At 39.9% G+C, this 25,857-nt stretch overlaps 1 protein-coding gene across 9 annotated transcripts in view; it reads left to right on the top strand.

Moving 5' to 3' along the window:
- SH2D4A (SH2 domain containing 4A) overlaps positions 1–25,857 on the top strand; it is a 64,516-nt gene that overhangs the window by 27,352 nt on the left and 11,307 nt on the right. For 8 of the 9 annotated variants that reach the window (XM_039235617.1, XM_039235623.1, XM_039235615.1 and 5 more), the window contains 4 exons: positions 8,119–8,199; positions 12,046–12,157; positions 14,007–14,217; positions 16,942–17,072. In XM_039235617.1, the coding sequence (XP_039091548.1) occupies positions 8,119–8,199; positions 12,046–12,157; positions 14,007–14,217; positions 16,942–17,072 (535 nt within the window). The remainder of the gene's footprint in view (positions 1–8,118; positions 8,200–12,045; positions 12,158–14,006; positions 14,218–16,941; positions 17,073–25,857) is intronic. The other variant, XM_039235624.1, reaches the window with a different exon arrangement.

The raw sequence follows: 25,857 nt of genomic DNA, 5'->3' as shown, positions 1-25,857 counted from the left end.
CCTGAAGCAGGCTCCAGGCTTTGAGCTGTCAGCACAGAGCTTGAGGCAGGGCTCCAACTCATAAACTGTGAGATCAGACCTGGGCCAAAGTCGGACGCTTAACTAACTGAGCCACCCAGGTTCCCCTAATTGGGCAAATTTTAAAGACCTAACTGGCTTTATTAATTGGTTCATGAATTGGGCAACATCCCATCCAGCAAGTAGAAGGGAGCTCCAAAAGGCTACAGAAAAGGTTTTTGAAAGTAGAGAGGGAGTGGATAAAGGAAATTATTAGCAAAGAATCCATTGTTTTAGACAAGGTCACCCTCCTAAGGAGAACGGAAATGCTCTATCAGTAAAATTCCTAGAGCTGACCAAGAAATTCCCATGTTGCCTGCTTCAAGGTTAGCTTTCTGGGGGTGTGAAATTGCAGTTATGGTAGGTGTTAAGTCTTGGTTACTGACTCAGGTCTCAAGCTAGGGAATGCCATTTTGGGCCTCTGGTTTTCTTTTTAACAGATATGAAGAAAAAAGAAGGGTAATCCCAAACCAGTAACTGTTTCCCCTGATGTATATTCTCTTCTAGTATACATGCAAGAAGTAATATTATTTTTGTGAGAGATAAAGTATTGGGTATGCTAGGCAAAAACAGACAAGGGATTTGTTGTGTTCATTTTATTAATTAATTCAAGAGTGGAGCCTTAATCCGAAAGTTATACAATTACCCAAGTGGTTTCCATGTAATGTAGTAGAATTTCATGGTAGACTATAGATTAACATTTTATATAAGATAGAATTATAAAATCCTAGGGCCTTAGAAGCCATTTAAACTGTTGTGTTTTTTAAAAATAGTATGTTATAGGGCACCTGGTTGGCTCAGTCAACCAACCAGGTCTTGATTTCTGCTCAGGTCATGATCTCATGGTTCATCAGAAAGAGACCCGTGTTGAGCCCAGCTCTGTGTTAACAGCGGGGAGCCTGCTTCGGATTCTCTCTTCCCCCCTCTCTATCTTCCCCTCTCTCCCACTTGCATGCATGCTCTCTCTCTCAAAATAAGTAAACTTTAAAAAATTAAAAAATTTTAAAAATGGCAGATATAGGGGTGCCTGGGTGGCTCAGTTGGTTAAACATCTGACTTCAGCTCAGGTCACGATCTCATGGTTCATGGGTTTGAGCCCCATGTCGGGCTCTGTGCCTACAGCTCAGAGCCTGCTTCAAATTCTGTGTCTCCCTCTTTCTCTGACCCTCCCCTGCTCATGCTGCCTCTCTCTCTCTCAGAAGTAAATAAAACATTTAAAAAAATGGTGGATATAGCCTATTGCTGGGTTGGATATGGGAATCAAATGACGCAATATACATTGAAGTGTTATGTATAGATTTATGTATGATATAAATATAGTTAGGTTCCTATATTCCATTGTGTCAAGACTTCCCATATCAATCATGTTTTTAAGACTCTTTGTTCTCTTAACAATCTTTTATTATTTTATCCTTATACTTTATATTTAATAATTACTTTATTTCCATTGCTTGTCTTCATTTTGTTTTTCATGGAACATATATCAGGTGTGTCCCTGGTGAAAATGTAAGGGTGGCCTTTGAAATTCTTTCATAGCTAAAATGCTTTGCCCTAACAACCTCTATTGGTTCTGCATCATTGCATTTTCTGAGGATGTCCCTGCCAGTTCTCCTGTTTGCTGTGAGGGGTTATAGGGGGAAGATACAATGGAAGTGGACAGATGTTCATTCAGAATGACAGTTCAGTGCTCTAATATGGACAAAATAAACTCAGACAACCATGAGAATCTAGCCCCAAAACCAAGAGCACACTGTACACACTGTATGTTAGCCAATTTGACAACAAATTGTATTAAAAATTTTTTTAAAAAACCTCAGACAATGTATTATTTAAAGATGTTCCATAAAATTACACACAGTATTAGAGTCTGCTGTACTTTTAAGTCAGGCTATGCAGTAGTCCCTGTGTATAGGTTTTTCTAGGAACAGTCCTAGCAAAGTAGGGAAAGACTCCCAAGGGCCTCTGTTGTCCTGATTCATGTTTCAGTAAAATCATTCCACAGGGACCATGTCCCATATTTTCAACAGTAAAATTAATTTTCTCATTTTTCATCTTGTTAGTTCAGTTGTCCTTTGAAAGATATCTCCACTCCATATTATTCTCCTTCATAACTTTAGAAAAGCAGTTTCATTATCTGCCTCTCTCATTATTTTAGAAAGAAAAAGCTATATCCCAGTATGCTCAAATGCTTAATATTATATAATCATCAAGGTGAAATTTTATTTAAAATGGTTAGAAATAGTATGATCTGATTATTCCAGTGACCTGGTTAGCAAAATGGGTGAGTTATAGGCCATCGATTTTCAGAGAATTTTAATTGTCTCTCTTGATTAATATTAAAACTAGACTGAATATTTTTTAATGATTGAGAAAGTGCTTCGTGAATTTATGGTATGTTCATTCATGCACCAAATATTTATTGAGCCCTACTAAGTGCCAGTCACTGTTCTGTTTACTGAGGCCTCAACTATCAGTGAATTAACCTAGCATGGCTCTTGCCTTCATTATTCTGAGCTTGGATCCATTAAGGAATACCATGGATTTAACAGGTGTAAGAACAGGATGGCTAACTACTTAACCTAGTAATTTGTTTTCAAAAGTAAACTCATGGTTTTAGCCTGTTTAATTCATCATTTTCATCTTCACCATAAAAATTGAATGCTAAAAATATTGTTTATTGGCGTTTTCTGGTTTATTTGGAATTAATAAATTGCATAGCCATACTTTTAAACACAGTGAGTATTAAAAGACAGAACAAACTATTTTTCAAATCATTTTTTAAGTTTATTTTATTTATTTTGAGAGAGAGAGGACATGTGCGCACAGGTATGAGTTTGGGAGGAGCAGAGAGAGAGGGAGAAAGAGAGAATCCCAAGGAGGCTCCATACTGTTAGCATGGAGCCTGATGCAAGGCTTGATCCCATGAATCACAAGATCATGACGTGAGCCAAAATCAAGAGTCAGTCACTCAACTGACTGAGCCACTCAGGCGCCCCTCAAATCAGTTTTAAAAGTGAATACAATTAGAATAATTCTCATAGGACACATAGTCTATGGGGGAAATAGGCTTTTTAATCATGTAATACTGATGCTACTATAGTATCTTTTGATAACCCAATTGCTTATATAAATTTGAATTGCCATAATTCTAAGTTTAACAGCAATTTGTATATACATACAATACACACACAGAGACGTACACACAGACACACACACACACACACACACACACACACACACACACACAACCCTTTGGTCAATACAGATGCTCTCCACTCCCAGATCTGGTTAGGCCTGCACTGACTAGAAGGGACCATTCTGACTCAGTGTCTGCAGGATATCTACTACCTTCTGATGCCATTGGCTTTCAAGTTTTCACTTTATTTTGCAGAGCCATATTCTGTGGCAGTTTTTACTTTTAAGTAAAGGGGATATAAAGCAGATAAGGTTGCTTTAACTCCGCCCATAGAGTTTCAGCAGCTGCAGAAGCCTCTGTAATGTAGTGAATGGGAAGTGGCTGCAGTGGCTTGCATGCATTCTCTCTGAGACACCCCATGGAAGAAGTGAGCTGTAGACATGGAGAGGACATGGGTTTCAATCTCTGCTTTCCTATCTATTAACAGGTCACCTTACCTCTTTGGTAAAGGGACAGTACCTGCTCTGATTCCCTTATAGGATTGATAATGAAGGTCACATGATATATTGGACTTGGAAGTGCTTTGAAAGCAAAAATTACACAGGTAGGGGTAGTTTTCCTCTCTTCCTTATGTGACAGTAGGAATAATTAAAGAGTATATTCCCTGGAACATAGCATCATATGGAAGCTTCAGAGGCGGGGATGGTACCCTCTCCCAGAAGCCTCTTCATCTTCACTCTGGGAATGCTGAGGGGCAACAGTATCCTGAGACTGTCTCCATCTGGTATTGGCATCATAAGTCATCACTTTTGAGCCAACAATCTGGTTGTTTTTTAATAAAGGAAATATCTTTGGATCATACTGTTTTCGGTCTACTACACTGAACTTGTATTTCGTGGATTTGTAGAACGGGTAAGTTGTATCAGAATGAACTCGCTCTATGCAAGCCTTGATTAGTTCTTCATATTATTTTAGCACTTTGGAATAATAGCAAATCTTGACTTACCTTAAAAGGAATTTTTATATGTGGTTCCTGGTATATGTGAATAGTTTTTAGAGTTTACCATATATTTTAGACATATAGAAGTACTTCAGTAGAAGTATCGGCTAGTTATTAACTGGGTGGTTGTTAAACTAATTGAAATTATTTATGCTCTGACTCCTGTACTCCAGAACCAACTTTGAGCTTTGGTATACTGGAAACAGAACCTAAAACTTGTGATAAAGAAAGGATGTGAAATCTGATGGCACCAGCAGATGGTGCTGATGGTCACAGTCATCCCTTCAGTCCCAGGCATTATGTCCATTTCATTGTCTGCTTCATGAGTCTGTGCTTAGTTTCAAATTATCTTTTTTTTTTTTTAACGTTTATTCATTTTTGAGAGACAGAGAGAGACTGTGAGTGGGGGAGGGGCAGAGAGATAGAGGGAGACACAGAACCCAAAGCAGGCTCTAAGCTATGAGCTATCAGCATAGAGCCCGACATGAAGCTTGAACTCATGCACTGTGAGATCATGACGTGAGCCAAAGTCAGATACTCAACCGACTGAGCCACCCAGCTGCTCCCAATTTTGAATTATCTCAAGAGTATTAATAATCTCATCATTTCTGATAAGTGCAAAAGCAATGAGAACGTTGAAATGCTGGTGTCAGGGTAGAAGGATTTTCTCTGCCCTTCAAGGTCCTTCTGGCCAGATTCAGAATCAAAGTGACACGAGGCAGGTTAACAGGAGAAAATCAAATTTAATTTCCTATGTATAAGAAACCCACACAGACATGGAAATTCCAAGACACTCAAGCAAAATGAAGTGTATATATCATTCTGAACTAAGGAGAAAGAGGCTATAGGGGTCTGAAACTTCCTACAATTCACAGAATGATGAAAAAGAGTAAATGTTTGGTAAACAAATGTTTGCTGGGCCACTCAGAAAGAATGAGACACAGAGGACATTGATCAAACAGGCTTTGCTAGATTCCTCTGTCTCTACTACACCTAGTTCATAGTGTTGTGGAGTTATCTCTTTTGATAGCTCCCTTCCTGGAGCCAGACCTCTATCTAAGTTCTTTTAAGTAGTTGAGGTGGGAACATAAAGAGCTTTTCCTGAATCTGCTTGGTTTTGATGGCTTTTAACTAAAAAATAACCTTCATGCCAATGTAGTCCAGCTTGGGGTGGTGTGCCCTTTGTGGTAGATAGATAATATAGGAAAAAATTAAGATAATAAAAAAAAAGCAAGTGGTGAGGAAGCAATGCTATATGTGTGTATAAAGATGAATCATTCAATTGAACAAATAATTCTAAGGGACAAAGAATAACTCACACAGTATGCTTCAAGTGCCATGCAGATGATAGTAATTGGCAAGTGATAGGGGAAAAGGGTTTCACAAAGTACAATATATGTTAGAAGAGACCTGTCCAATGCCTGTTAGCCTGAAGCTAATTCAGGAAACAACTGAGAGTCTGCAAGCTAAAAGGCTGAGGGTGGACAGGTGCTCCTGACAAATCCCCAGTCTAGAGCTCTGCTGGCTGCCTCGGTCCAGGTCCTGCCACAGACTAGTGGCTGGTTTCATAGCTGGAGCCTTGTGTACTGTGCTGGGCAGACAAGGGAGGGTGGTCACCAGCCTCCTAATTTTCTTTTCCCTTTTTTTTAAAGTTTACTTATTTATTTTGAAAGAGAGAGAGCGAGAGAGAGCATGAGTGGGGGAAGGACAGAGAGAGAATCCTAAGCAGCCTCCACACTGTCAGTGCAGAGCCTGATGCGGGGCTCCAACCCACAAAACATGAGATCATGACCTGAGCCAAAGTTCAATGCTTTACTGACTGAGCCACCCAGGTGCCCTCCTCGTAATTTTCATCATAGAAGAAACTGATCCTTTTTGCAAAATGATGCCCCACAGATCTTATATCATTGAAGAAAGGGAGAGTGGGCCTGTTTTTAAAGCTCACATTCCTTATTCAGAGACTACAAGTTCAAGCCCTTCAAAGTCATGTTGGACTTTTGAACAGACATCTATAAAATCTGCTGGAACAGTTCTAACCTGTTCATAGATAGGGAGCTGGCTACTGTACTATTATTCTATTTTAGATGCAGAGCAGTTATATATCCTTTTATAATATTAAAATGAAAAATGAGATAGAATATAGTAGGTAGCAATTGTGAAACCTATAGGATTCATTATTTTGCCAAGTAATAGGCATTAAGAAACCTTTTGACCTACAACTCATTTCCTATCATTGCAATGTTGACATAGTGAGGAAAGTATAAACTCTGGCACAAGCCAGCTGTGATGCCAGCAAGCTATACAACTCCTCTGATATTCAGTTTCTTCCTCTGCTAGTTGGGCATTGTGTTGCCCATCCATCAGAGGTGTTTGAGGAATAAAAACAATACTTACTAAGTCACTATCACGGTGCCTGGTCATAATGGGCCTTCAATGACTAGTAGCCATCAATGGAATTAGCATTAATAGCACTCCCCATGACTATTAAAAAAATACCAACACAGGGCTTGTAAGGTGCCACTAGCAATTGCCATGGCCAGTTTTATCAACTAAAATAGACTAAACTTTTATAACAAATAGACCAGCGAAGCAATGGTCAAAGCACAACAGAAGTTCATCTTTCTCACTTACAACATCCAGAATGGGTTCTGATTCAGGAGACCCAGGTCCACACAGTCACTCAGGGACCGAGGCTGTCTTTTGCAGCCTCGGATGGCATGACTGCCATCACCATTTCAGCCAAAGGAAGGGGGAAAACTGGAGAGGAGTGTGTGAAGGAGGTGTTAAGGGCTTGAATAGGAGTGGCAAATACCAGGTATCACAAATGGGAGATAACTTATTCCCATGGGCACACCTAACTGCCAGGGCAGCTGGGAAAAGCAATGTAGCTACTGTGAGATAAGGGACAAAACGGATGTAGCCACACTGGTTTATTACATGACATAGTAATGACCCTAAAGTATCCTCTGTGCTCCACACTGAATCTTGGTACCAACCTTTTTCTGAAAATTTATTGACCATTTCTATTGATACCAAAATTCAGGAGTGTGTCCTCAGGCACAGGGCATATAAATCATGGTGATATGGGTTGTGGGTGGCTCTATTGAGCTATATAGGGCATGTGGCTTTTCATACTGGGAGTTGGCTCAGACTTTGCATCAGGCCAGGGACAGGGTGACAGGGGCCTGTGTAACTCACTTGGTGTTAAGAAGCATTCCGTGTTATGCCAGGTCAGTCACAATGCCAGAGAAGTTGGCATGTGGCAGGCAGGCATGACACCAGGGAATCCAGGCAATGGATCTGGGAACCCCGTTGGCAGGAGTTGCCTCTTGGGAAATCCATTTAGAGCATCAGAAACCCAGATACCGGGCTCAGTAACAGGGGCAGGAGAAGTGGGGAGGGGAGGAGAGTGATCCGACAGGGAAAGTAGGCAGAGCTCCCAGGCACCAAACTGATATTCCAGTCACCCCTCTGTCCTAGACAGGGAGTAAGGCACATGCAGTTAAATGGCAGAGACGAAGCATTTCTCTGGTCTGAACTAAAATAGGGGATGATGTAGAGCAGGGGTTAAGAGAAGAAGAGCATTTAAATTAAGGAGTAATTGTGATGTCTAGAAGTCATTCTGGGGCCCTGGGGCCAGCTGGGAGCAAAAAAGAGAAACCCGTTTGTCATGAGCAAACCACCACTGGCTCCAGGGTCTTGAACAATAATCCTCTCTGAGTAGAGAGGCTGAGGTGTCCCGTACCTGCTGCCTTAGTCATTATTGGCTCAGGGACTTAGGTGGTGGTGGAAAGCTTTGGTGCATGCACCTATGGGAGTGGGGCAGGTTAGGGAATATTGAAATGAGGGAAGCGTTAACAGATTATCTACTGAAACTTCACTGTAGCTCTAAATGGTATAAAAACGTGTTTCATTTAATTTTTAGTCACTCTCCAGTTCCTCGAGAAATATTCAACAAATGTTGGCAGATTCTATGAATCGTATGAAGGCATATGGATTTCACCAGGTAAAGGCTTACATTCTGTCTTCATAGGGCTAAATGCATAGCCATTTCCACTAATGTTTCACAAATGGGTATATTAGTCTCATGCAGAAATGAAAGCAGCAGAATGTGAGATGTGTCTTAAAAAGCTTGTGAGCATAGCTATTCATCTTTACCTGTTTATCTGGAGTCAGAAAAGTCTTGAATATCATGGAAAGAGCAGATGCCAAGACATATCTGCTAAACTCCTCATGGAAGAGAGACAACACCAGAGCGTGATAAATGAGGCATTTACCTTGGTAGAAATAGTGAATTCAAATTAAGTTCCTAATGTGTTCATTGTTTCTGTGATCCTGTCCCTGCAACATAAGCAGCCTTTTGTGCCGTTCGTGTCCACTGTGCCAGGAGCTCCTTTGGGCACTCAGATCTCTCACACAACCACCCAGACATGAGATTCTTCCTATAGACCAAGCCTGTTTCCTCCATCTTGCTAGATTGTCATTATATCATACATTCATCACAGTAAACGGGGCATAGACTGGCAGTTGGAAACCATAGTAGGATTTGACTCGCAGTAAGTTTGAAAACATAGTGTAAGATACGAGGCTATAAAGAGAAGGTTCTGAGTGACCACAGGCCTGAGATGGGGCCATGGTAAAGGCCCACATTCTAGTAGACTCTCAGAGATCTACTAGATCTTGACTAGGGATCGATATCCTGACTGGTCTGCAGGGACATGCATGAACTGGGATAGTTCCTATGGAGACTTCGAGAAGCCATGATGAATTTTTGCAGTATAGTCCTGGTGTGCATATGCTGATATAATATGGGCTGTTCTAGAGCATCTAAATGAAAATTTCAGTAACACTACCCAGATTATATTGCTTCATTTCAAATGCTAGTGAGAAAGACAAAGGATCTGTGTATTCAACCAACTTCTGAGTTTCTCCTCTATGCTAGGCACTGTTACAGGCATTGCAAACACAGTGAAAAAAAAAATAGATAAAATCTCTGCCCTCAGGAAGCCTATATTCTGGATCTAGGAGATAGACAAAAAACACATCTATGAAGTCAGATGGTCATAAGTTCTATGGAGGAAAATAATGCAGGATAAGGGAGGTGAGGCAGGTTGGGAGGGTGGGAATTGTTTTTTTTATAGGGATGGTCAGAGAAGGCTACTCTGAAAAGGAGCTATTAGTAGAGAACTAAAGGAATGAGAGAGGGAGCTATGTGGATGACTGGGGGAAAGTATGTTCCCAGCTGATGGAACAGCAAGTATAAAGGCAAAAGGCAAGAGCTCGCTTGACATAGTTAAAGAGATCCGTGCTGAGAAATTATGTAGACTCTTGTAAGGAATTTGGTATCTTGGTGTTATTTCAAGCCATGATGAAAGATGAGAGTGAGTTTAGATGGAAAAGAGAAGTGATCTATGGTCTAAGGCACATCAGTGTTTATACTGGGCCTGAAATATCTTGTCTCCAAAATGAGGGGGATGGACTAGATCACTGGTTCTTGGACATTTTAAGATGTAAGACATTCATTTTTGCACCCTCTCAGGAGAACACCTAGAGCCATGGGCCAATACACCCTTTCTCTAACCTAAGAAATTATATGGGAATTCAAGAGAATGAATGAGCAAATAGATCACTTACCAAGCTTCTCTGTAGAACAAAGGTGATAAAACAGATCCTTCCCACTTTGGAGGCAATGGAGAGGGTCTATGAGGAAACTGGTGGAGAGTATTTCCATTAACAGGCTGGGATGAGAGGAGATGTTTTGACATCAAACTGCCTATCCTCGTGTTTAAACCTCAGCCCATGGGCGTCCAGACCAGTGTCCAGGCTCAGCCCTGTGGTTCCTTCACTGCTCAGCCTCCATCTTGATTTTCCCATGCTTGGCTCCCCATCCCCATCCTGGGCCTACATGTTTCCAGCAAACACTTTTAAAAAGGAAATGATGGTTTGGCTTGGTTTTCTAAGTAGATGAAGTAGGAAGTAGAGATCAACTTGTAACTGTTAGGTGCCCCTAACAGTTATTTAAAATGTCAGAAGCTGGTTTTTTTTTTTTTTTTTTTTTGGTTTTGTTTTTTTTAGTTTTTATAATACTGGCAAACCATGGAGGCTTAGCTCCAGGCAGGAAATGAAAGTAAGAAAAAAATGAAAATAATAAATAATAAATACACAAAAGTTTTGTTACATCTTGGGGTGCTTGGGTGACTCAATCAGTTAAGCATCTGTCTCTTGATTTTGCTCAGGTCATGATCTCACCATTTGTGGGATCAAGCCCCGTGTGGGGCTCTGCACTGACAGCACAGAACCTGCTTGAGATTCTCTCTCTCCCCCTCTGCCTCTCCCATTTGTTTGCATACACACTCTCTCTCAAAAAAAAGAAAAAGAAAGAAAGAAAGAGAAAAAAAGTTACATCTGAAGTGAAATGCAGTGTATGAATTATTACCTATATTAACTGTGATTTATGACTTCCCACAGTGATTGAAAATAAGTTTCATGACATCCAGGTTTATATTTCAGTTGGGGTGAAATAATTTAACAGAAAGAAAGTATCTTTCTATAGAAAAAAAACCTATCATTTTTGTGCTGGAGAACAAAGCAAGATCTGTCTTTTCGGACCCTCTCAGCTTATTTCATTATTTAGGTGACCAAGGCTTTTATTTAGTTCACCAAGTGCTAAGTTCAGTTTTTTATAAGCACTCAGGATGCAGTACCCAGATAAACAAAGTACTTTTTAGGTCTAAGTGATTTGGTGTATGAGTTTCTCTTTAGTTAAAAACTAGTTCCTTCAGTGTACTAGTTTGCATAGAGCTGTCCACCTCACAACAGGGAACATGGTCATTTTTATGTTATGTGTACTTTACCACAGCTTTTAAAAAGGTTAAAATGGTAATTTTTATGTTATGTATATTTTACAATTAAAAAAAGCAAATTCCCTTTTTACGGAAGACTTATGTTTCTTATTTTATAGTTTCTCAAAGACGATGCTTTGTAAAAATATTTTCCTGCTTTTTAAAAAATACAAAACAATGTTCCTTTCGGGGCCACCTAAAATCATGTGTGAGTACCACATTTTTAGACACAGTGGTGGGAGGGCACATGGAGATACAGCTGAGATTGCTGTAGAAATGTACTGTTATTTTTATGGAACCTGTCAGATACTGCAGTGTTTACACTGGTGCCATGAGACAGTATTTACACACCACTTCAGGGAATTCAGTTTAAAACAGAGAAGTGCTGTGTTTGAGGAAAATGGATATTTATTGAGTTCTTATTATGTGTTATACACTATGGGAGACACTTTATAAATATTATTTAACCCTCACTGTAACACAATGAAATATTTTTAATTCTCTCTTTTTTTTAAGTTTAGTTTTGAAAGAAAGAGAACACAAGTGGGGGAGAGGTGGAGAGAGAGGGAGACACAGAATCGGAAGCAGGCTCCAGGCTCTGAGCTGTCAGCACAGAACCTGAAGTGGGGCTCGAACCCATGAACCACAAGATCATGACCTAAGCTGAAGTTGGACACTTAACCAACTGAACCACCTAAGTGCCCCAAAATATTTTCAATTTTCTGATTATACTCAGGGGAAGACAGCCTAAGGGGAGTTTGGTAAGGGGCCATGCAGTTGTACAGCTAAGTTGTGGTAGGGTCAGCTTCAGGTGTCACTGACTCCAAGCTTTTCCTGCAACAACAAATTGTCTAGCCAGGGGGCCCCAAGGGAGTTAAACAGACACCGACCCCTGAGTTCCCCCGCATCCGTATACTCCGTCCTTTCCCTCCCCTTCTCCCCCTCTCCTCACAGAAAACTGCCAGTCATTCACTTGTGTTTGTTTCTGTTTGTTTGTTTTATTTTAACAGAAGAAAGAATCCGTGAAAAAAACACAAGATGAGGAACTAAAACAAATAGCTGAGGAGAAAACCAAGCAGATCTATAAAAGCTGGAAAGAAGATTCAGATTGGCAGGCATCTTGTGAGTACCGCAGGGCCTCCACAACACCTTAGACTCTCCAGGCCAATTCCTTCTCTTAATAAACGATCAAGGTAGGAAGCACTTAAAATAGTTGTTGAGAGAATTATTACTAAGTTGTTACACAAAGGTTTATGGGTCACTTTTTGAATAGTGGTAAAAAGGTTCTCCATCTATCTTTGTACCATCATAGCTGTTATATCCATTTGATGGAATGGTATATAGCTATGAAAAAACATGTTTTAGAAGAGTATTTAATGAATTTGGGATATGTTTATATCTTTTTTTTTTTACTTGGAGATGAAAAAATATTACAAAATAGTATGAAAAACATTTATTTATTTATTTATTTATTTATTTATTTATTTATAAGTAGGCTTCACACCCAGCTTACAGCCCAACATGGGGCTTGAACTCACAACCATGAAAATCATTACCTGAGCTGAGATCAAGAATCGAACACTTAACCAACTGAGCCATTCAGGTGTCCCCAAATATCCCAATTTAAAAATGTTTGAGTATATGAAGCAAAAGAACTGGAAGGTTATTATTATTGTCAACATTAGTTTTTTTGGAGAGGTGTGATCTGAGATTTATTTGAATTCTTGTTCTTGTTATTCTTTCTAAATTTCAGGATTGAACCCAACTTGGTAATAGAAGAACCCAGGAATAACCAGTTGAGTTTACCAGCATCTTTCCCATGTCTGTCAGCTAACCCTGACTCCTTTTAGAGTTAGCACTGCCAGAGATAGATCTCCTCAGGAAGAGCTCAGTTCAGGCGAAGGCAGAGCAGAGCCTGCTCAGGGATGCTAGGGCAGAATGCAGGGTTGAAACAGCTGACCCAGAAAAAGGTTTACCTACCAGGTCATCCCTAGAAACCTCTTGAGAGCGAGAACAGGAGTGGCAGTGTTTTCAGGCTGTGGAGAATACTGTGTTCAGTTCCATTACAGTGAATACCATTAACATGGCAGCTTTTGTGAAATGAAGATATTTGCAAGATCCAGTCACTTCTATGCAGTGAAACTCTAGTGTAATGGAACATTCTTGGTATCTATTTGAAGTCAAACCAAACAGAGTTTGATCAATAATGCCTGAAGTGCAAATACACTCAATAAAAATTAGTCCTAACATCCTGCATTAGAGTCCTTTACTGCTGTGTTGCTAAAACAAAAACAAAACAAAACAATAAACAGTATTTTATGAAGCAACATTTAAAGGTGGCCTTGGGGTGCTTTTATGTGTATCAACACATTCTCTGTCTATGGTGAGAATCACTTTATTTTATTTTATATTTTTGGTCTGGCAGGCCAGTTTATGTTTGGTTCAGCTCTCTCTGGACTCTGTGTGTGACCTGTGGTGAGCCTCACCGCTCTTTCACCCTGTCCACAGACAGAAGCCACTGCACTGAGGAGTTCCTCATAGCCTGCTCTTTGCTGGTGATATCCTGAGTTCCATGTGAGGGATGTGACATCACCTTTTCTTATCCAAAGACCCCCTGCCAGTTGGAATTCCCACTTGGTCTGTGACTCATCACTTAGTCTTGCCAACTGCAGGAAATTCTAAAACACATACACGTGGTTCTCCATTTCTATCTCCTCCCTTCCTCCTCTTCCTTCTTCTCTCTCTTAGAAAGTCCTAAAGCTCCCATAGAAAGACAGGATTTCTGCAGTGAACATTGGGCAGTTGTGAATGTGCAGGCCTGACTATGTGAGTCATAGGTGTTGACACTGATTGTTCATTATCGTCATCAGATGACAGAATCTGCTGAGAGACTGCTCTCTACCCCAGCTGAGTCTTCTCACCATCTCTGTGGGTTGACCTGGGGCTTTCTCAATCCCCCTTATGTTCCTAGTGAGAAAATCCAAAGCAGCTGATGAGAAGAGACGCTCTTTGGCTAAACAAGCGCGGGAAGACTACAAGAGGTTATCGCTGGCGGCTGAAAAAGGAAGAAGCAGTGAGGGACCACAAAGCCCCCCAAGCATCCCTCAGAAACCAAAAAGACCCCCCCTTCCACCCAAGCCTCAGTTCCTAACCCCAGCGGGATACCCTCGAAAGCTTCTTAGGTAAGAAGCCACACAGATGGCTTTAAGCATAACGGTTAAAACTGCCTGATTAAAGACAAATTGCATGACGGGCCATGGGGAGTGAAGCACCAGCTGGCTGCCTGTGTAATTCAATTCAGCCTCCCCTCCAAGCCTATCTTCCTGAGATACCTGGTCTGGATTCATCCCATTCTTACCTATAAAATATCCAGTTATTGTAATTAAGATACCCAGTAACTTAGGGTGCACATCGAGTTCAGTGCCTTCCTATGCTACTAGTGTAGCCTCACCCCCTTGCGCTGCAGGGGAGCCAACGAGGGGAGAAGCAGAAACAACAGGGATTTCATCAGTGCTCAGTATTGCTCTTAGGAGGGAACAGTATCAAAGTAGGAATCTAATGGCTTGCTGACTTTCACAGCTTCAGTACAGTTCTGTTTTCATTGCTCAGGATGAAAGGTTTGATGGTAATCCTTGTTCTGGGATAGAGAGCCAAGCTCATATATTGAGAATTTGGAACTGTTTCTTTTTTGAAGGAACACCTTTTTGGTTGTGATGATGCCTTTGCCTCCAAGGCTATGGGAAATTAGAGCAACTTGTTTTGTAAAATCCCTGAAGAAAAATAGAATGGTATCATAGCAGAAACCCCTTTCTCCTATGTTATTTAACTGATTATAAAATTATTTTCTCCTGGATATTATGATTTTTGTAATATTCTAATATGTAGAAAGATAATATTTAAAATATACGTGATAAATCAAAGAGTGAATGAAACAGAACTGTCTGAAAGCTCTGCCTTCTGAAATAAAAACTAAAAATACTTCTCTGTTACAAGTATGGAGAAATAAAAAGCAAACAAATCCTCCCTTTGCTTGGAGTCAGTAGTTATCTTCAAAGCTTTTCCTAATGGGAATTATGATCTCAGAGGAAACAGGAAGGTGAACCTTTTCCTCTACTATAATTATTTCTACTTACTCAACTAAGAGATTCCATTTTGTGACTTGGGGACCAGAACTAAATGATCATGGTCTACAACGCGACAGTTTGGGGAATGATTTTTTTTCTTATGGACAAAAACCCAAGAAAGGCAATCAGAAACAGGAATCCTCGCACTTCTGTGACCAAGGCACAAAGGTGTGACGTCCGGCACAGGGTCCTCTCCAGCACCCAGGCTTGTCTGTGTATTGGCCACAGATCCCTAGCTGGGCTCTTTGTGGACCTGCCTCTGTTCTCAAGGCTCTTTCAAGGGTGGGGCTGTGCCTTGTAATATGTCCTGGCCCACAGTATTTTCAGAGCACAGTGTATGTGATTGACGGCAATGAAGGTGGCCTTTAATAAGGGCAATTCTTGTTTTGAGCTGTGCTCAGTTAGCTCATTTTTTCCAACTTAATACACTTGTGTGAAATGCTTCTTGTGAGGCAGCCAGAATGGATGGTTTTGGGGCTGGGACAACAGTGATGACCAAGGTCAGCTAGGAGCCAGCCCAAGAAAAGACAGAGATTGGCTGTCCTGAGATGTTTTGCTTAATCTCCAAAGAGTTCCCGAAGAAAAAGAACCTAATTGAAGGCTAATAAAAGCACTCATCACATAATCTTATGTGTGTGCAGTGTCTGATACTATTATAGGCTATTTTTCCAAACTGCTATTTATGTATATATGTGAAAATTTACATGCATATATGTACATCTGACATATATGTCACACGTAACTCTTGGTGACATATGTTACCATAAAATGCATAAAGAGCCATACGTTAATATATATGACAGGCAGCCCAGTAGTTCATCCAAACTCCTCATTGTTTTTACTCTGAATTCTGCTCAAAATTAGTGGGCTGTGGTGTGAGACTTGGTAATGTGTTTATTACATTGCAATGTTACTTTTGTAATGGAAATTGACTTACATCCCAGAACTTAAGTTCTGCTACTGGATATATTTCAAAATGATTCTGCTGCTTGTATCTTTTTCTTACCGATCTTCATACACTCTTCTTTCTTTTTACTTTATAGTTCTGAGGCTCTCTCTAGCAGAATCAAACTTCTTCAAAGTGGGAGAGAAGAAAGCAAGTCAGGGAGGTGGAAACAGAAAGAAGAGAAAGTTTAATAATGAACATGTTAGGAAGGAAATTATTTTATTGAATTTGCTTTCTTTTGTTTGCAAGAACATAGTCCCAAGGAAAATAGTGCTGGGGTGTATTTTACTTTTTAGTGCTTATTTTCTCAAACTTTAATTGGGAGTTAATGGAGCTTTTATTCACATTAAAAATGAATTAAATCCATGTTTTAACACAGCGGTAGCTCATGGCCATGACTAGCCCCACTGGACCAGAAGGACAAGTGGCAGATGTACGTTCCTTCCTGTTTTTTTAAATGTTATTTTTGAGAGCACAAGTTGGGGAGGGGCAGAGAGAAGTGGACAGATAATTTGAAGTGGGGTCTGTATGGACAGCAGTGAGCCCAGTGTGGGGCTTGAACTCACGAATGGTGAGATTGTGACCTGAGCCAAAGTCAGATGCTCAACCAACTGAGCCACCCAGGTGCCCCTCTTTCCTATTTTTTAACTAGCTCTCAAGAAGTTGTATGATGGCAGTAACTAGGGGTCTAACATTCCCTTAGCTCAGCCCATGTAATTAGATTTTCAAATATGTATAATATATACACGATTATATATATAGGATATATATGAGTTCTGAAGGCATTGCTTTCAAATTAGTTAAATCCAACTTGAAAACCTTTTTCTAAATTACAGAAATCAGGGAGTGACGAGGATGGCATCCAGCTCTGCCCAGGAGGACATCATTCGGTGGTTTAAAGAGGAGCAGCTGCCGCTGCGAGCAGGCTACCAGAAAACCTCAGACACCATAGCCCCCTGGTTCCATGGTGAGTACAGAGGTCTCCGGGATGGAACCTCATTTGACGATGCTCGGAGCTATGCTAATCCAGCAGGAGGGCAGAAAGAATAAAGGCATCCTTTTATTTGTGCTGCCTAAGAAGAGTCTTTGAAATTATTTTCACAAGCAGTTTTTCAAAGGTTTCTCAGTGAGTTGCAAACTCATGATGAATTTAGAAAACAGTAAGTGGTTGTGGTCTCTGCATGTACTGTGGGCTAATTTATCACCACAAATACAACACTGCTGGGTGGGGAAAACAGTGCCTGCTGTTTACCTATACTAGGGCTTCTCTCAAATGGCAATGCCTGTTGCCACCCTCTGCCATGAGTCAGATATGCCCTTTGGATGTGGTGGGCAGGGCATTGGTTTAGCAATCCCAAGGTCAGCTCTCCATTAACGGTTGAGTGACTTTGAGCAAATCATCTTTTTCTTTAGCAGGTCAATTTATCTGAGCCTCATTTTCCTCAGCTATTAAATGAAGAAATTGAACTTTATGATCTTTAACCTAAAAATTCTATTACTTTGATCTATGTTTCCATTAAGTAGTTAAGGCTGCCAGGTGGGTTTGTTGAAGCCTGAGCAGATATTACCTAATAAACCATTTAACACTAGAAACTTGATTAATTCAAGTCCTCTATGTACCCAGCACACATTTCACTGACTTCTTAGTTTCTTGGAGTTCAAGAAAAGAAGTGGCTTCTTGCCTCAATTTGCTTCTGTAAATTGTGGCTGATTTGGACTAATTGGCTCCATGTACAACAAAAGTGCTTTAAAACAAAAATAGAGTTCTCTCAGAGGGCACACTTGTCCCAAAGGATATCTTGGTTTGAATCATGTTGAAAGCTTCTCTCTTTTAACTAGTATCCTGTCACACATAAATATATCCACAAAAATAGGCCCCCAAGCCTATAACATGGCAAACTCTTCTAAAAAGAAAAATATTATTTGTAGTAGGCTCTCTGCTAATGGGCTGCTTTTGCAGTCAGATCATTATGGGGCTGTCTAGCTTTCCTTGAAAATATATGTTCTTTGGCAAGTTAGGCCTCAGTAATTGTCCATTCCCAGAGGAGCCCCTCCCCCTCCAGGACTGAGTCATAAGCCTCCATTCTTCCCATTCTGCTTGGAAGACCTTGGAAGAAAGAGTGACATTAGAGTCAAAAGACAAATAGAAAGATCATGGCCAATTACATGTTAGCCCCACTGTTTCATATTGCCTTTCCCCCCTTTTTACGATAAGCACTGAGGAAATCAGTACTTTGTACTTTCTGTGTCATTGGACAGAAGATGTTGTCATCCCTGATTACAAGGGTGGCAGTTCATTTTAACAGCAGGAATGAGAAATTGAAAATGTTGGTTCATGTAATTCAAAATCCTGGTACTTTAACAGGCAGTTCTATTTGAAACAGTTGCTTAAAGTGAGGAAGATAAAGTTGACCTAAAAATTCGATTGGAGCTTTGATTAAAAAATAAGATCTTGAGTTTTACATGTAATAATTTGTTGCTATTGTAACTTGTTTATTTTCGTTTATATAAATATTTATCAAAATCATAAGCAAAACATAATATACAGTATAATGTAAATAATATAATAGTCATGTAAGTCATTATCTTCTGTTTTAAGAAGACAAAATTTCACGTTTCTATGATAAAGAAAAGATGGATCATATCTTATATTTTTGAAATATAATTGTTTATTGATCATGAGCTCTGTTTAAAATAATGGGATGGTAGCTACTGCACTGGTTTACCATCTTCCTTCCATTTTTTAAAAACTTTTTTTTAATGTTTTATTTATTTCTGAGAGAGAGAGAGAGAGAGAGAACGAACATGAACAGGAGAGGGTCAGAGAAAGAGGGAGATACAGAATCTGAAACAGGCTCCAGGCTCTGAGCTAGCTGTCAGCACAGAGCCCGATGCGGGGCTCGAACCCATGAACCATGAGATCATGACCTGAGCCGAAGTGGGATGCTTAACCAACTGAGCCACCCAGGTGCCCCCTTCCTTCCATTATCATGCACTCCATAAACTGCCTTTCTTATGTTACTGTTTCGGTCAGCTAATTTTTCCCTGTGGAAGTTCACACTTTCATCCTTTTCTTTTAATTAGCTTTAGACAGGCTGGGAGTGGGTAGGAAAGGACAAGGGAAATGAAGACCACTGGTCTCTGGCTTGTGGGGCTAGGCAGGAGGTGGCATGCTGTCAGTTGGGAGAAGGACCACAGGAGGATGGGAGATTAGAAAAGAAGAGGAGACAATGAGCTTATCTGGGATATGATGAGTTTGAAATGTCTTTGGGGCAGTCATGTGAAAATATCCATTTGGCAATTGGATTAATGGAACAGGCTAGAGATAATATATTGGAGTTCTTAGCACTTAATGAAAAGCATAGGAGGGATGCGGCTTTCCAGGAGTGAACTGGGAAGAATGATGAGAGAAGGCCGAGGCCGAGACCCTGGGGAGCACTAACGTTCATTGTGATGGCAAAGAAGAGCAGAGACCCCCCAGATCTTTGTCTCAGGTCTCCTCCCTCACTTGTGATCATGAGATGAATATCTGGCCATAGGTGCTAGTACTAGAGGCAGTAAAGTAGGGTGCTGTGTGCTCTCTGACATGTAAGAGCTTGGAAAATCCCGAGTGCAAGAGAGATCCCGAAATGCAGTGCTGAACTCTACTTCATGAGCATCTTTTGATGATCTCAAGCACATCTAGGTATGCTGTCCTACCCATGTCCTAACCATGTACCACTTCTCCTCTCTCAGCAAGCTTACTTCAGAGACCACAAGGCTTCAACTTTTACTGGACTTTTGTTCCCATTGGTTATGAGGGGCTTATGGGAGAACCCGCTGAAGATTCTCAAGTTCTTTTACAGTTTTTGTTAGCTTTCCTTAGAGCCAGAGCACATTTCTAGCTTTTACATGGTTCAGTTTGGTGTTAGGATCCAGATGGAATGACTTGCTGGTCTCTCTTGGCTGCTTCTCACGATCCTTCCTAGCAGGCTGGAGACCAGGGAGCTGATGTAACCTGGTTCCTTCCCAGGATGCTTTTCCACCCGCCCCCTGGGAAGGACCTCCCTGCAAATTTGAAGGCCACCTTACTACACTGTGCAACCACAGAATTATGAAGAATGGAAACCCCAGCAGTTTTGACAGAGGGCCTTGTGAAGGAATTTTGTAGTGGGCCTTTTTCTAATTTTTTAATATTCTGCAAAGGCAATTAATGTCGGTTCGTTTGGAAAGGTTATGCTCACACTCAATGAGGAGGACTGCCAGCAAGACTGCAGTGTCTGTCCCAGAGCTTCTTGCCTTGCTGCTAAGCCCCTCCCATAGGAAAAAGTTCTGGACTTTGTCACAGTGTGAATAACTGGTGTTGATCTCTCATCTGGCCTCCTTCTCAGCCTCCTAACTAGTCTCCATCATTCTTCTACTGTCCCTTGTTCTTAACATAATCAAACTGCAATGAGAGTAAAACCCAAATTCCTCCCTGGGGCCCACAGAGCTGGCTTGATCCTCCCCAGATTATTGCTCCAGCCCCATCCCAGACAACGTTCCTCAAAGAACCCTGCCTTGATCACTGCTCTCCACCACACGTTTCCCTTCTGTCCCTGACACGCCACACTTACCCCTTTCATAGGGCCTCTGCAGTTGTCTTTCCGGAAGATCCTTCTATAGCCAGCCTCTTGAGGAGCTGGCTCACGTGACTGTGGAGGCCTCATGGGCCCCAAATCTGCTGGGTAAGCTAGCAGGCCGGAGACTCAGGGAAGACTGGGCTCGAGTCCAAAGGCTGAACACTGGCAGAATCCCTTATTGCTCAGGGAAGGTCAGTCTTCGTTCTTTTAAGGCCTTCAACTGACTGGATGAGGCCTACCCACATTATGTGTGGTTTTTCTCCCTTTAAGTACAAAGGAAGCTATGACTAACACCAGCGATGTAACAAATATTATATCTAGGATACAGTATATTATTATTATCCTGGATATTATTTATATTCCAGAATACAGTACAGTGAATGTTAGAAATGAAACTTGGGGCACCTGGATGGCTCTGTCAGTTTGGCATCTGGCTCTTGATTTTGATTCAGGTCATGATTTCCCAGTTTGTGAGATCAAGCCCCTCATCCAACAGTGTGGAACCTGCTTGGGATTCTCTTTCTCCCTCTCTCTCTGCCCCTTCCCCACCTCTCTCTCTCTCTCTTTCTCTCTCTCTCTCTCTGTCTTAAATAAATAATAAACTTAAAAAAAGAAAAGAAAGCCTGAAAGAATTAAGCCCCCTCTGTTACTGCCTTTTTTGATTCTATATACTTCTCTCCCAAAGAGTGAACCACTCTTTTGAAATTATCCTTTCATTTTCATACTCTCATTATATATGTATATGCATGTGAATTTTTATAAAATACATTATATTTTATAAAACACAAATATATGCTTCTATAAAGCATGCAATATTGTGTTTAACATTTACATGGTATCATATTATAGGCATTGTTCTGCAACTTGAGTTTTTTCCCAACATTATGTTGTCTGGATTTTTCTTTATTTAAATAAAGGTAGACTGGCTCATTTGTCTTACCTATTATGCAGTATATTATAATATATGTTATTTATAATATGTAAACTATAAACATACAATGCTTCATATGTGTTTAATAATGATATTTGTATTTTATTATACACACATATCATTATTCATTCATCCTTTCTATATTTGGTATGGTTTTTTTTGCCATTACAGAAAATGATGTGGGGTCTATACTTTGGACATATCTCATTGTACACATATGTGATAATTTCTTCAGTGGGTATATCTAAAGGTGGAATTGCTAGGAGAGTCAGGTATGTGTATCTTTAATGATATTAAATATTGCCAAATGTCCTTCAAAGTGATTATATGAATCTCTACTCCCACTAGCAGTCTTTAAGAGTTTCTGTTTTCCTACATACTTGCTATGCTTGGTGTTGCCAAACTTTTCTTTTTCCTTAATCTTATGGGTCCAGAGTGGAATTTTATTTTATTTTACTTTATTAAAAAAAATTTATAAAAATTTTATTTAAAAAATTTTATTTTATTAAAAAAATTTTTTTACATTTATTTATTTTTGAGAGACAGAGCATGAGCAGGGGAGGGGCAGAGAGAGAGGGAGACACAGAATCCACAGCAGGCTCCAGACTCCAAGCTGTCAGCACAGAGCCCAATGCAGGGCTCAAACCCGTGACCATGAGATCATGACATAAGCTGAAGTTGGACATTTAACTGACTGAGCCGCCCAGGTGCCCTCACCTTATCTTAATTTGCACGGATTTGTAGTGAGGCTGAGCCTTCCATGGTTCTTGGATAGGGGTGTTCTGTAAGTACTTCTAATCTTTTGACCATTTTTCTGGTCACTTGAGTTGTCAATATTACTTTGTAGGATTTTATATATTCTTCATAGTGATCCTTTATCAATTATATGGGTTACATATATCTTTTCCTAGTCAATGTATTTTAGATTTTTGGCACATTTTGAGGCATAGGAGTTTTTCATTTCAGTGAGGTTGAGTTTAGCTACTTTTCCTTTATGGTTTTTGCTTGTTGTATAATACATAATCCACCTGTAATTTATTTTTGTATTTGATATATGGTACAGACACCTAATTTATTCTTCTACATATGAGTGGCCAATTCTCCCAGCATCATTCATTAAATAGTCTTCCTTTTTCCACTGGGGTTACTGTATATTTATACTATGTCTTTATATCTAGTAGGAAAAGTTCTCCCTCCTCCTACTTCTTTGAAATTGTCATTTCTTGGTCCCATGTAGCTCACATGGCTTTTAGGGGCAACATGTCAAGTTTTAAAATGCTTGTTGGGAATTTCAATAGAATTTCATTGAATTTGTATATTAATTTGGAGATATACATGCCATCTTTATGTTATTGTATTTTTCCATCCATGAGCATAGTAAATGTCTTCTTAAATTATTAAACAAATTCCCACATAGGACATGCACCTTAAAAAAAAAAAAAAAAAAAAAGGAAAACTAGATTTAGTTCTAGGTATGTAATTTTTTTTCTGTTTTGAAAGGGATTTTTAAAAATTACCTAATTGGTTGTTGATGCTGTAAAGAAATTATGTTTTATATGTTGATCTTGAATTTCTTAATACTGTTGAAATCTCTTGTTAATTCTAATTGTCAGAAGATTCTTTTGGAGCTGTAATTTTCTGAGGATCAAATATGTGCCAAACATTACATTGAAGGAGGTAACTTTTATTCTCACTTTATAGAATAAGAACTAGGAACTGAGATGTGAAGTTCTTTTGGGCTTCTACCACTAGTGAGAATATTCAGAGCCAGATCTATTTTACTTCAAAGCCACAGCATATCTGACCACTAACACAAGTGGGAACATCCATGTCATGCTTTTTATATAACTTGGAAATTTAAATCAGTGAACAGTAATACCACAGAGATTTGTTTCTACAATAAGTGAATTAAGTCACTAAATCTCACAGTCAGTGGCGATGTACCCCATCCCCACCTATGAGAATAAGGAAAAAGCAGGTCTTTGTCCAGATGCTGTTTTGCTCACTCCCGGGGAGAATTTCAAGAGGCAGATATGTAACATTCAAATGTTTAATAAAATGCCCCAAGGTCACAAGAGTCTGGGGTAATAGAAATACAATCTATATTATGATTGTGATAGTGGATACCCAGTTTATACATTTGTCAAAATCAGTCATTTTCATACTTAAAATTGGCAAATTTGATTGTATATAAATTATATCTCAAGCTGATTTTTAAAAAATGTAGAGCCCAAGAAACACAGAGTTTCCTTAGCTCTTAGCATAGAAAGGGGGTGCAACTGATCTTGAACAATGCAGGGGGTGGGGTGCCAACTTCCTGCATGGTTGAAAATCCACAAATTAATGTTTACTTCCCAGAAACTTAACGACTGATAGCCTACTGTTGACCAGAAGCCTTACAGATAACATCAATAGCCAGTTAACACATATTTTGTATGTTATATGTATTATCGCTGTATTCTTATAATGAAGAAAGCTAGAGAAACGAAATTGTTAAGAAAATCATAAGGAAGAGAAACTACATTTACAATACTATTTTTATTGAAAAACACCCCCATATTAGTGGACTGTGCAGTTCAAACCTGTGTTGTTTGAGGGTCAACTGTATAGTTCAGGGTTGGCACAAGACTCCAAGACCAGATCACTTAGATCTGGGTTATGCTCAACTCCTATAAATGGGGGTAATAATTATATCTACACTATAGAGTAGGGTTTTTTGTTTTGTTTTGTTTTCTGTTTTTTTTTAAGTACATCAGGGGCACCTGGGTAGCTTAGTTGGTTAAGCGTCTGACTCTTTTCTTAAAAATGTATTTTTAATTTGTTTTTAATGTGGGGTTTTTTTTAATTATTAGAGAGAGAAAGAGAGAGAGAGAACGTGAGCAGGGGACGGTCAGAGAGAGAAGGAGATACAGAATCTGAAGCAGTCTCCAGGCTCTGGCAGCACAGAGCCTGACACGGGGCTCGAACCCACAAACCAAGAGATCACGACCTGAGCCGAAGTTGGACACTTAACAGACTGAGCCACCCAGGCGCCCGTGCGTCTGACTCTTGATGTTGACTCAGGTCATGATCTCATGGTCTCTGCCCCTCTCCTGTGTGTGCGTGCTCTCTCGCTCTCTCTCTCGCTCTCGCTCTCTCTCTCTCTCTCAAAATAAATAAATAAATAAACATTAAGGAAAAAGCTCATCAGCTAATATATATAATGTCCTTTGAACAGTGCCGGGCACATGTTTCTGTTATTATGGCTTACCAGAACTGAACAGCATAAGAGTAAGTTCACCCTTCCTGTTCTCTCTGCCTTTCTCTTCATTATAATCCTAATCTTGCCACAAAATATTGTCATAACAGCATCGTATTTGAAGAATAAGTAACACTTCAATAAAATAGATCTTAATTACTGCAAAAATTGTCCTATGCTGTTTTGACAAGTATTTATTTAGGACCTGTCCTTAAAAATTCCTAGGAGGTCACCCCAGAGGGCAACAGGAATTGGGAAGAACAAAAGAACAACAACCCCCAAAACAGGGAATAAACTTGTTTGGAAAAGTTGAGCAGAACATTGCCAGTTAAGGTTGAGCACGGGGTTGGGAGGGAAGGTGCAGAGAGATGGGAGTGAGTCCTGGAATTGCTAAAGCCGTAGCTTCTGTTTTTTGGGTTTAAATCTCTTGCATTCTATAGTTAAGTCTGTTTGGTTTTGTTTCCTTAAGAAGGATTGTTTTCTTCTCTCTTTGTCTCCCTCCTTTCATCCTGTTGGACTATCTTGACCCTCAAGTACAGTCCTTGTTTTTATTCATTTTCTTCTTGCATCTCGTCACCGTGCTATAGCAGTCTTTAGGACACACGTTATGGCTAGAACGTTTGTCAAGTTCATGGTTCGTAGGTGAGTCCTTCTGGGTAAATTTAACATCCTTTAAGGTCATTTTACTTATTCTGGTTCATGAATAGGAGTATCCAAAGCGTGTAGATATATAATTAATTGTACTCACTAACATGGTTTTTTTCACACTTCTTAGAGCAAAGAGTCAACAAATAAATAAAACCGAAGTTTGAAAGTCTATTCAGAAACCCACAGACTCTTATCTTCATTCCCTCCATCAGCATTTCCTGCCTCCTGTTAATACAGGACAGTGATCAGGGACTGGGAATAGAAAGGTGGGGAAAAGCTAGCAATAAGTGTATGAACAAATTTCTGATTTAGGAATTTTCTAATTGCTTCTGTT

This window comes from Hyaena hyaena, unplaced genomic scaffold, assembly GCF_003009895.1.
Source record: "Hyaena hyaena isolate Hyena2069 unplaced genomic scaffold, ASM300989v1 scaffold_100, whole genome shotgun sequence".
Taxonomy (NCBI): Eukaryota; Metazoa; Chordata; class Mammalia; order Carnivora; family Hyaenidae; genus Hyaena; species Hyaena hyaena.
The sequence above is the reverse complement of the archived record's forward strand: the minus strand, read 5'-3'. Positions and strand labels throughout refer to the sequence as shown.